At 35.2% G+C, this 12,368-nt stretch overlaps 2 protein-coding genes across 2 annotated transcripts; both read right to left on the bottom strand.

Moving 5' to 3' along the window:
• Window positions 1-1,939: 1,939 nt before the first annotated feature.
• Window positions 1,940-3,530, bottom strand: LOC140806157 (pentatricopeptide repeat-containing protein At2g01860). Its single transcript, XM_073162657.1, has one exon. It carries the CDS (start codon window positions 3,528-3,530, stop codon window positions 2,043-2,045), a length of 1,488 nt encoding a protein of 495 aa, XP_073018758.1. The 3' UTR covers window positions 1,940-2,042.
• A 2,884-nt stretch (window positions 3,531-6,414) lies between these two features.
• Window positions 6,415-9,591, bottom strand: LOC140806155 (probable LRR receptor-like serine/threonine-protein kinase At4g37250). Its single transcript, XM_073162655.1, has 2 exons — window positions 7,656-9,591; window positions 6,415-7,322 (listed from the first exon to the last, which is right to left on the bottom strand). The coding sequence occupies exons 1-2, from the start codon at window positions 9,337-9,339 to the stop codon at window positions 6,622-6,624; spliced, it is 2,385 nt and encodes a 794-aa protein (XP_073018756.1). The 5' UTR covers window positions 9,340-9,591; the 3' UTR covers window positions 6,415-6,621.
• Window positions 9,592-12,368: the final 2,777 nt, after the last annotated feature.

The following is a 12,368-nucleotide window of genomic DNA, read 5'->3' as shown; positions in this document are numbered from 1 at the left end:
TTGTCGTTGAGCAATATTATCATTAGACTATCAAATTCATTACAATAGTTTACCTCTTTGTTCAAGAATCAGAGATAGGGATGGGTGTCCCAAGTCTTTGGTTGTTTTCTCAAAGGAGGAAATTCTTGAATTAAAGAATGTTTTTCAATGTTGGACAGGTTGGCAATTGACTTTTTTTCTTCTTGACAGGTATCTTTGTTATAGCATGTGGAGCTAAGTTTTTGAATACCCGGAAAATTTCGTTCTTAATCTTCTATCATGTTTATTGTCTCACTTTGTGTTGTGTTCTATAAACTTGATTCTTGCTGTGTGTTTCATACAGATAACATATGTGTTGAACATTCATTCAGTTGGCGTTGATTAGGCCGTGAGAATCTAAAATAACAAACAATTCTCACCGTTGCGACGGGACTTGAGTTGTTTAATCAGTCTTTTCTTGCTTGATCATGACCTAAGTAACAAAAACATTCAATCTTAAGGAACAATCTAAAATGGAGGTGACATTTTCTTGCTTGGTTTTGAGCCAAGTGACAAAAATAGAATAATCTAATACGAAATGCTACATTTTCCCACAATCAGCCTTGTTTTACTCCATTTGGATTGTAGTTTAGATAACTAGATTCTGTATGTATATATGTAGCTTAATTGAGATCCGCACATGATATAATCTCAGTGGTTGGACCTTCTATTGGCGCGAACGATACTGCAGATTCGATTTTTTTTTTTGGTTAGATGATCATAATATTGATTTAACAGTTGCGAGTTACAATTTATTAAATTTAGATAATGCTGAAAAATCTTGGGTTAATTCCATGATAGCGTTTTTTTGTTATGTTAGATATCATATAGGATTATGAAGGTTAATTTTTTCCACCTAAAAAACATATCATCGGATCAAATTTTAAAACCACGTTGTTTATTCCAATAGTTAATTTATTTCAAAACTGTTAAGATTGAAACTTGGACCTAACTCAACCCCAAAAATTAGCTCAAGGGGGGAGGATTGTCCAAGCTCATATATACAACTCTCAAGTTATTTATCCAACCGATGTGGGACAATTAACACACCTCTCTTAAGCCCAAGAATGAACATCTGGAGTGTGGAGTTTACAAATGACTTAATTATGGGCAGAACGGGTGGTCTAATTATAGGCAGTCCAACACATAACGGTAAAACCCGAGCTCTGATACCATGTTAAAATTAGAACTTGAACCTAACTCCACCCCAAAAGCTAGCTCAAGGAGGGGAGGGATTGTCCAAGCCCATATATACAACTCTCAAGTTATTTATTCAACCGACATGAGACAATTAACAAAACATAGTGTTTGTGTGTGTGTGTTTTTTTTTTTTTTGAGAGAGACCTATTGTCTTTTCATTATTTTATTGTAGAATCTAAAGAGGGGATTAAAATATTAGAATTTAAAGTTAAAAGACTTGTATATTTTTTTGAAGTCAACTAATCTCTATATTCATCATTTATTAAAAATTAGTTTGTTGCAGCTATTTAACAGCATGCCAGATCCATATGCATTCTAAATGCTGAAACCCGCCTGTCTTTATTAGATATATTCAATCATTTTATGCAACGATAATGTACTTACATCTGATCTATTGCTTCCATGTCGAAATTTTTTATTATTTTAATTGTAAAAATCCTCATTTTTTCTTGAAGAATAATAAATAAAGGACAGGCAAAAAATATTGTATCTATGTTTGTCATTTACTGCTTAACATAGTTTGTTTGTTGAATAACACCATGTTTGCTATATTTTTCAATACTCAATATCTCATTCATTCCTCCATTCTCGACTTGATCATTCATTTGAGGGTTTTGCCCCCTAACTGGTTCGAACTCTAGGTCTCCCACAATAGAGAGAGGATCATGTCTTTATATTTTTCAGTACAATTTTAATTGTTTAATTCATATGGAAGGCTCACTTGAATCACATGATAAGGCTTTTAAAAAATATAATGTTCCAAATAACTCTCATTTCTAACACATACAACACAAACATTTTGAACTAAAAAAAATGTACTTGATTTATCTTCCCAGATGCACCTGTGATCTGGTTCGATCGTCCACCTCGAATCCAGCCATCTCAGCCTCCTGGCATATTTCTTTACATTTCGCTAATCTTCCGGAAGCTAAATAAAAACTAATTAGCTTACGGTATATATCAAAAGCCGGAGCCAAACCAGATTCCTTGAGTTTGGAAAAATATCTTGAAGTCCTCGGAAAATCATTCAAGGCGATGAAAAGCTTTATCAAGGTGCGATAGGCTGGGAGATCAAAGAGTGTATTTGAAGCCTCCATTTCCCACACCACAGCCATTGCCTCTCTATATTTGTTCTCAGAATACCGACTATGAATCAAAGTGGTGTTCATTACTACACTAGGAGTGGCACCAGAATTTTTGAACCAATTATAAAGTGACTCTACTATGTCGAATTTCCCCAGCTTTATGCAAACTTTCATGATAGATGTGCAGTCCTGTTGAGTCAACTTAAGGTCATCTCTTGCTGCTAGCTCCTCCAACAAAGGCAGTGTGAGCACCCTTCTATCAGGATTTTTTCCAAGTTCTAGTATTAGCTTAGCATATATGCAGGAGTCTAGCATTCTTTTACCTTCTTTGGCGGCATAAAGAAGCTTGCAAGCAAGTCTCAAGTTTCCACCTTTTATGAAACCTTTTACCATAGCCTCGTAGACGCTCCGGCTAGCCAAACCAGCGAACTTGTCCAAGTCAAAAGGCATTTGTAACTCATTTGCCCTTGCCAATACTTCTACCGTGGAAGCAAGGATGCGATCGTCTGGGAATAAATGGGGCTGATTTTGAACCCAACAAAAAACATGTAGAGCTCGATCTGGAAGACTCATATGGCCCAACTCCCTGATCGTCAATGACAAAGACCCTTTCCTCAAAAACTGAGCCCATTGGCTGAGAACAGTGGACACATTGGTCTCAGCAGGAAGGCTTCTAATTTCCCTGGCTAATCCAATCAAGAAAGTTGGATTCTTGTAAATTTGATTTGATATTGGCTGTCTCACAGAAACAGCAAGATGGTTCTTGGTAAGTTTCTTGGGGGTGGGAAATCCCAAAGGTCTAATCTTGTGAGGAATAGGTAGGGGCAGAGGTCTTTTCCTGTTTAAATTCCCAGGCTTCTGAGGAACCCTTCCCTGAAAAAGAGATGAAATGGCTTCGATTTCATCCGATCCCCACGCTAAATTCTCATCCGCATTGTCGCCATCATCAGTTTCATCACGATATTTCTCAACAATAGGGGCTATGCTCGTGGAATCAGTCGATGACGCGCTGCTCAGACTAGGTTCTTCACTATGCAGCACCAGGGGGTAGAAGTCAGGCGGAAGCTTTGTCCGTCGTGGGTTACGAAGATTCTTGGGAAGTTCTAACTTTCTACTCTCATGTTTTCTTCGATGACTATGTGCAGCAAAAACTTTTCTGCTCCAAAATATTATAAATTTACCGTTCGAAACTGGATATGCACATCGACAAGAGAGCACAATATCCATCCAAATCAGCAATTTGCGAATAGTCAGGGATTGTGTCGAATCAACATGCAGCTTGTGATAGACATTTTATTAAACAGCACGCACTCCTCCAAGCACATTCATAACCTCAAATAATAACCAGCCTCCCGCTTCAAACAATGATATCTTCGAAAATGAAGCATTAGACGGTTAACAATCAACAGTTTTGGAAAGATTTACGAAACCATTCGTAACAGCAGTCTCTTCCCTCACTTATCAATGTGCGCTTCATCATTATTCGGACAGAAAGTCAGTAAAATTGAAGAGAAAATATTATTACCAGTTCAACTACTCACAAATTCGGTCACAAACAAAAACCGACAGCACACATCACACGAGGAAACTAATAGTCAGATTTGAGAAGGAAAGTAGAAGATTAATGATACTGCATATAAGCATTGTAAACATAAATGATAACATAAAATAGACGATTTCCACCGAGGCCAATTTGTTGATAAATGTATCAAATAAAAAACCGACAACATTTCAGCCAAGAAAGGACCAAAAATGTAAATCTTTAAAGGAACTTAACAAAGTTGAGAAACTACTCAGAACTGCTTGCATATACGAAGTTATTTCAGCAACAAATCATACACATCACCAAATCTAACAAAAAGAGCATCTTGAAGTCATAATAAACAACCATGCCAGGCAAACAAAGAGCGAAAAATTTCATTCCCCGGTCATCTAACACAATCTTAATCGAAATATTTACCAGAACACACACACACATGGTGATGGACAGGAAAAAACACACACAAATCAGAAGCTTGATATCCTAGCAGAACATCGTTCCCACATCAAGCTAAAAAAACAGAGAATCGAAAATAGAACTGCCCAGATCAACAAAATGAAACACGCACGGAGAATACGACATTGGTTTCTTCATGTGGTTTTGTGATTGAAAGGGGGAAGGGAAATTGTGGAGATCTAATCAATGGAAAAAAGGGAAAAAGACGAGAGGTTCGCGTATCAACGGTTGGAAGAACAAAAGAGAGGTGCAACTTACAGAGCTAGCAGGTGTACCTGGGACTTTCTTCAAACACTTTCTGAGCAAGAAAGTATTCAACAGCGTTGCAGCTAGCGTGAGTGAGAGAAAGCCGACTCAAAATTGACGGCAATTCTATTAACAAACATTTACTTACCGTCTTCTTCCTAAATTGGTGCCTGTAACAAGAAGGTTGTAAATATTCATGTTTTTATATGATGATTAATATTTAATAATGAATAAATAATAAATTTAATTATAACTTAAGATTTTTAATATAAAATTGATGTATTTTACTTAAATTAAATCGATCTTATATGGAAATTATATATTTTCTTATTATTAATACTAATCATGAAGCATATTATAAAAGGAAGCATATTTTGGTCTTGTCCCGAGGATAATATTCATCCTAAAATTCTTCCCCTCGGTGCATGTGGCTGCTACTAGGAGACAACTTCTCTGCTGTAGTTTTTCGGACAGCTGCTATGGATTGGTAACAAAAGTTTGTTGAGGAGACGGATTTCCTCGTGGGTGCTCTCCCTTCTAAAATCATATATCTGAATTGATTTTTGAGTGGAATCCATATCTATGTTTATATGACTTCCAACGAACGACGTCAATTATGATGTCCGACTAAATCGGGTGAACTTGGTGGGTAATTTATCGGCAGCGGGTCGGGTTAAGTTCTTTTCTTGCGCATGCTGGTGAAAGAGTAAAAGGGATCCCGGGCTAGTAATCTATATAGTTGGAGAGCAAAGAACGTTAGTGGACATCGAAAAAATTTCCGGCGTAGTCACTCAAACGCTTAAGTCATTCGAGTATCCTTTTAAAAAAGTGTTGTATAAATAATATATAGTGGATGCTTGTGAAAATGTTAAGTGAATATTCTAATCATCAAGCAAACATGAGTATTCGTAGGAGAAAAAGTAATGATGGCCTTGTTTTCAGTGTTTAGCTACTCATCATGATCATATAGTTGTCTACACCTTTTTTTGACACTATTATGACTGACAACTCATATTACTTTTAGTTTTGTCACATCGCCTCCACGTGTGTTGATTGATATACTAATGATTTCGAGAGATGACGATACTTACTTGTGGACCCAAATTCAATGCTTGTCCCGAGATGCTCAAAGAGTTGTCATTATGTGAGGGTACAAAGAGGGTCCTGATCCATTATCTTAGTCTTCTTACATAGCTCAAGCTAGGTTAGAAGCCCCGGCTTGTATGAATATGCGCTGGTTTAATCGGCTTTCGTAGTTATTGCATACCAGTGATGGTTTATATAAAAATACTTTCTTTATCTGGGCTGGGGATAACCTGGGCTCTTTCTGGGACATCACTAATATTCATAAGAAAAGTTAACTCGACCCAATTTTTTTTAGATTTTTAATTAACAATAACAAGAAGTTGTAAATATTCGTATTTTTTAGTTGATGAGTTTAAAGCATAGATGTATTCAGAACTTCAATTTTTTAATATGATTAATGTATTTTTACACTGCCATTAAATCGATCTTACCTGAAAAGTATATATTTTATTATTCATAATAAAGCCTAGTGATAAACAATTTAAAGTACTTTTATAATATATTCAAAAAAAAAAATATCCAGTACAATACAGGTAGATTTTATCCAATAATAACATTGAAGGGAACAGTTAGATAAACAACGTGAAATCTTGCCAGGAGCGTTTGATAAATTTGCGGGACATGTAAATTGAATTAATAAACGAATCAAGAAAGTAGACACTTTAATATATATAGATATTAGATATATAGATAGATATATATATATATATATATAATATATAGCTATATATATATATATATATATATGAAAGTAACCATTTGTGTATTATTACTAACACCAATTTAATAATAGCTCGGGACAAAAAAAAATTACATGATTATAGTCCAAAATCAGCACACTACCCCTCACACGACATCGCAAAACCTATGAATAATCACTAAAAAATTAAAACCTTTAAGAAACCGGGGAAAAATTTATTCCTAAGAGATGTCAGACAAATATTCACATTTCAAAAAATGGGTCCATCCATTTTTTGAAAATCATCATCATTACAACTTACCATGAGGGCATGATGAAGAAAATGAAAAACATGGGATCTTCTCAAGTGATTGGAGAACTTCTTTCATTGTTGGTCTCTTTTGAGGCACACAAGATATGCAACAATACCCTAGTTTTAGGAGTGCCAACAAGGCATCTTCGTTACCCTCCATATCAGCACGGATTGCCACATCAGCCATCCTTAATATCTTTTCTTTGTCTTCTTCGACGGATGTGAGTGTCCCGATCGCTAATCCGTGTCCCGTTTCTTCGGATACGATGACTTTTCCGGTTAAAATTTCGAGTAACACCACACCGAAGGCGAACACGTCCCATTTCGGATTGGGTTTGAGGCTTCGTAATGATTCGGGAGCGTGATAAGGCGAAATGCCTATCACACTAGGGCTTGGGCTTGGAGTAGGCTCGGCGGAGTAGTTCTGAAAGCTGTCTCGCGAGGCCGTGGATCTCTTGCTCCCGAAGTTTTGGGCCGATCCACCGGGTAATTTGGAACTATCATAATTGGATACCAGCCGTTCGAGCCCGAAATCTCCTATCTTGGGCACCATGTCGTGGCCCAAGAGAATATTACTGGGCTTTAAGTTTCCATGTACGTGCTTCTTCTCGTGGATGTAACAAAGCCCACATGCGACACCTTTTGCTATCTTGATCCGCATTTCCCAAGGCAAATGACAAGGGGCAAAACCCATTTTTCCTGAAAATTAAGACCCAAAATGCGCATGTAAGTATCTAGAAAGAGGACAAGGTTGACTTGGCATATGTTTGTGTGTGGGAGGGTTGGTTGGGGTTGCTTTGCATTTCAGGTGTACCTACTCCGTCGTTCTAAAGTCAGTAAAGTCCTAGTGATCAATCAAGAACAGATTTAAGTAACATGAATATGTAAAAATATAAAATATATAATTATTGTTGACCCAATATATTGTATTTGGAAACAGTACAAAATTACAATACAGAAGAAGCTCGGGAGAAGAGCGTTATGTTGTTATAAAATATATGTGTTGGAATATGTAAATTAAGTAGGACTTACTGTAACGAGCATTAGCCAGGTTGCCATTGGGGACGAAGTCGTAGATAATCAGCTTCTCGTCGGAACCCCAGTAGAACCCTCGAATCCTGATCAAATTCGGGTGCACCAATCTTGCAATTACTCGGATCTGGTTCTCGAAATCCCTGAATCGCTCCACGCCGTTTTCGCCAATCCTTCGGACGGCCAGTGCGGTTCCGTCTTCGAGCACTGCTTTGTACATGATGCTGGACCCCGATGCTCCCAAAATGTAGGCTGAGGCTTTGAGCAGTGTCTCCAGCTCCAGTTGTTTTTCACCGTCAACTGTTACAAGAGACCCTTTTTTCTGTTCTTGAAGGCCGTGCAGTTCGTGGTTCCTTGGCGGGTTTTCGGCTTCTTCGCTGTAGGAATTCGTGGTTACCGAGGATGTCTCTTCTTCATCTCCTGCGGCGGGGTGTCTTTGTTTCTTTAAGCAAGACCATGTTCTCAGCCAGTTGTATTCTTCCGAGGATGATTCCGATGTCCAGCCGAAGTCTTTTCCTTTTTCCGTTTCTTTTTTGATTGTGATGTCCAGCTTCTTCTTTGTCTTCAGATGATACACGTAGATGAAAATGGATGCCAAGATTAGAATCCCAGCTGCGTCTCCTATTACTATTCCCAAGATTGCTCCGGTTCTCAGCCTGGTTCTTCTGCCTTTAGACGAAGATTCAGCATCTCGGCCGCCTGGTGCCGCGGTTTCTGGGTCGGAGTCTATGGTCTTCGGAATGGCGGCGATCGCAGAAGGCGAGTCAGGGGCAGAAGAAACAGTAGGCTGAGTGGCTGTGGAGGATGGAATTGAACATAGCTTGTTTAGCGGCTTCCCGCATAGCCCTGGGTTGCCAGAGTATGAGTTTATAGCTTGGTTAAAGAAAAGATTGGAATCTGGAATCGGGCCTGTCAAATTATTGAATGAAAGATCTATGGTGGCATTTGTGGGGATTTGTGTGCCAAACTCCGGCGGGATTTCGCCGGAGAGTGTGTTAAACGAAACATTAAAATATGCGATACTAGTCCCGCCAAAATCCGGAGGCAGTAATCCGCTGATCAGATTGAAAGACAGATCTAATATCCGAACTGAATTAAATCCACCAGGAATAGAACCAACAAAATAATTGTTCTTCAAAGAAACAACTGTTAAATTTGGAAGAGCTATCAAATTTCGCGGCAGGCTCCCCGCCAAAGCATTGTCGTAAAGATTAAGAACCTGAAGATTCCTCAACTTCCCCACGAGCTCAGGAAACTCACCGGTGATCATATTGTTCGAAATATCAAGAATTTGAAGCTCGGAAGCGCTGAATAGAGTCTCGGGAATGGAACCATTAATGGAATTGCTGGAGAGATTAAGGTATCTAAGATTCTCGATCATTCCAAGAGACGACGGGATCGATCCCAGAAGCCCGCAACCTGGGAGCGACAAGCCCGTAACCCGAAGATAAGCTTCCGCCAAGCCCGAAGTCCCGCAGCTGATCCCATTCCATGAACATGGAGTCTCATCATATTCATTCCAGTTCCGCAAAACTCCGAAAGGATCACCCAATATACCGTACTTAAAAGACTGCAAGAGCAGCCCATCAGCATTCAGCCCGAAACATCGAACCCGAAGCAGCATAATAAAAGCAAGATTTCTCCAACGCCATAGACGGAGGTTATCGAAACTTGGAGCGCTCATGATTATGCATCACAATCAGCCCACAGGCCACATCTTTCATCCCCTCCAGAAAAAGAGAAAACCAAAGCTAAACTGAGAACAGAAGGAAGAATTTCGGAGAAAATTCATCGAAAGAAACAGATATTTAAGGTACAGAAGAGGCCATGTGAGGATAACGCAAGTGTGAAAGAAGATGCAACATATCGAAGGAAGAGTAACAGCTCACTACTTTTCTTACGAAAAATGCTCTTTCTACCTTGGGCATAGGCCTGGATTATTCTATGTTATTATTATTCTTATTTTTTAGTCAGTTGTTTAGTTTATAATTTTCATAAAAATACGAGAAACTCAAACGATCTAGTATAATTACAATAAAAGAAACACTTCTGATATAATATAAACTAAATATTGGTCGATAATATAAGGGTAATTTGTAGAAAAATACATCTGTGCAAGATTAATTTAAGATTCAGTACCAACAATTTTTTTTTTAAATTTAGTACCTGACAGAACACCAACTTAGTTTTTACTACATATTTCATGCATTTTTACATTTTTACCCTTTCAATTAATAAAAAAAGTATATAAATACTTATTTTGGTTGCACATCTTCTCTTTCCACTCATCAATCCCGATTCATTTGGATGACTTGTATATTTAATTTAAATATTTTTTATTAAAAAAAACAAATTCACAACTAATTGAATTTTTTGAAATACTTAGTTTTACTTATGAAATACTTAATTTCAATTTTAAAATACTTGATTTAGTAAATGAAATACTCAGAATGTTTATTAAAAACTGGATATTCGAATATGCATTTAAATAAAAACCGCAACTAATTGAATTTTTTGAAATACTTAGTTTTACTTGTAAAATACTTAATTTCAATTTTAAAATACTTGATTTAGTAAATTAAATACTCAGAATGTGTATTAAAAACCTGGATATTCGAGTATGCATTTTAAAAAAAAACTTTACGCAACTAATTGAATTTTTTGAAATACTTAGTTTTACTTATGAAATACTTAATTTAAATTTTAAAATACTTGATTTAATAAATGAAATACTCAAAATGTGTATTAAAAAGCTGGATATTCGAATATGCATTTAAAAAAAAATCGTAACAAATTGAATTTTTTGAAATACTTAGTTTTACTTGGGAAATACTTACTTTTAATTTTAAAACTACTTGATTTAGAAAATGAAATACTCAGAATGTGTATTAAAAACTGGATATTCGAATATGCATTTTAAAAAAAAAAACAAATTCGCAACTAATTGAATTTTTGAAATACTTAGTTTTACTTATGAAATACTTAATTTTAATTTTAAAATACTTGATTTATTAAATGAAATACTCAGAATGTGTATTAAAAAGCTGGATATTCGAATATGCATTTAAAAAACAAAAACAAATTCGCAACTAATTGAATTTTTTGAAATACTTAGTTTTATTTGTGAAATACTTAATTTAAATTTTAAAATACTTGATTTAGTAAATGAAATACTCAGAATGTGTATTAAAAAGCTGGATATTCGAATATGCATTTTAAAAAAAAATCGTAACTAACTGAATTTTTTGAAATACTTAGTTTAACTTGTGAAATACTTACTTTTAATTTTAAAACTACTTGATTTAGAAAATGAAATACTCAGAATGTGTATTAAAAACTGGATATTCAAATATGCATTTAAAAAAAAAACAAATTCGCAAATAATTGAATTTTTGAAATACTTAGTTTTACTTATGAAATACTTAATTTTAATTTTAAAATATTTGATTTATTAAATGAAATACTCGGAATGTGTATTAAAAAGCTGGATATTCGAATATGCATTTAAAAAACAAAAATAAATTCGTAACTAATTGAATTTTTTGAAATACTTAGTTTTATTTGTGAAATACTTAATTGTAATTTTAAAATACTTGATTTAGTAAATGAAATACTCAGAATGTGTATTAAAAAGCTAGATATTCGAATATGCATTTAAAAAAAAAAAAAAACAAATTCGCAACTAATTGAATTTTTTGAAATACTTAGTTTTACTTGTGAAATAATTAATTTCAATTTTAAAATACTTGATTTTGTAAATGAAATACTCAGAATGTGTATTAAAAAACTGGATATTCGAATATACAACGCAAGTTCACCAAATGCTCGCATTTCCATCCAAGATTCATTTGGATGAAATGTTTATTTCATTTAATTATTTTTTTTTTGTTAAAAATCAAATTCGCAACTAAGCATTGAACTTTTTCAAGTACCTAGTTTTACTTGCGAAATACCTAATTTCAATTTTAAAATACTTGATTTGGTAAATGAGATACTCAGAATGAGTATTAAAATACTGGAAATTCGAATATGCAACGCAAGTTCACCAAATGCTCGCATTCTATCCAATATGCATTTGGATGACATGTTCATTTTATTTATATATTTTCTTTATTTTTTTTAAAAAAAATTCGCAACTAAGTATTGAACTTTTTCAAGTACTTAGTTTTATCTGCGAAATAATTAATTTCAGTTTTAAAATACTTGATTTGGTAGATGAGATACTCATAATGAGTATTAAAATACTGGATATTCGAATATGTAGCGTAAATTCACCAAGTGCTCACGTTTCCATCCAAGATGCATTTGGATGACATGTTCAAGGACTTTTCAGCAGCCACAAAGCTTTGAAAAAGAAAAAAGGCTTAGATCGAAGATTTGAAGATTTCCGGACAATGTTCTTTAAGAGAATATCCCGTGATAGGAACAAGTAACTTAATCCGTGTATTTAAAATTTACAGATAAATATGAAGTCGGATATACGTCGATAGTCATAGTTCAGTAGGTCGAAAGCTAGTGGATTTAATAAAACGACATGCAATTCACCCTTGATAAATAATTAAAGAGATTTAATTAATTCACTGAGTTGAATTAGTTTGGCATAGCTTGAGAGGGCGTGTTCAATTGGATATGAAATCTCGTCGAAAGCATAGATCATTGTCGAACCAATTAAGTAGTTTAGCGAGGGGTAAATGAAATACTTAGAATGTTGTA

Source organism: Primulina eburnea, chromosome 11 (assembly GCF_022965805.1).
Source record: "Primulina eburnea isolate SZY01 chromosome 11, ASM2296580v1, whole genome shotgun sequence".
NCBI classification, from domain to species: Eukaryota; Viridiplantae; Streptophyta; class Magnoliopsida; order Lamiales; family Gesneriaceae; genus Primulina; species Primulina eburnea.
The sequence above is the reverse complement of the archived record's forward strand: the minus strand, read 5'-3'. Positions and strand labels throughout refer to the sequence as shown.

Bases quoted from the DNA above. Each gene is read 5' to 3' on its own strand.
- LOC140806157 (XM_073162657.1), bottom strand. From the start codon at position 3,530: ATGGATATTGTGCTCTCTTGTCGATGTGCATATCCAGTTTCGAACGGT.
- LOC140806155 (XM_073162655.1), bottom strand. From the start codon at position 9,339: ATGAGCGCTCCAAGTTTCGATAACCTCCGTCTATGGCGTTGGAGAAAT. The intron at 7,323-7,655 runs GTAAGTCCTACT...CTTAATTTTCAG, and splicing joins CCTGGCTAATGCTCGTTACA to GAAAAATGGGTTTTGCCCCT.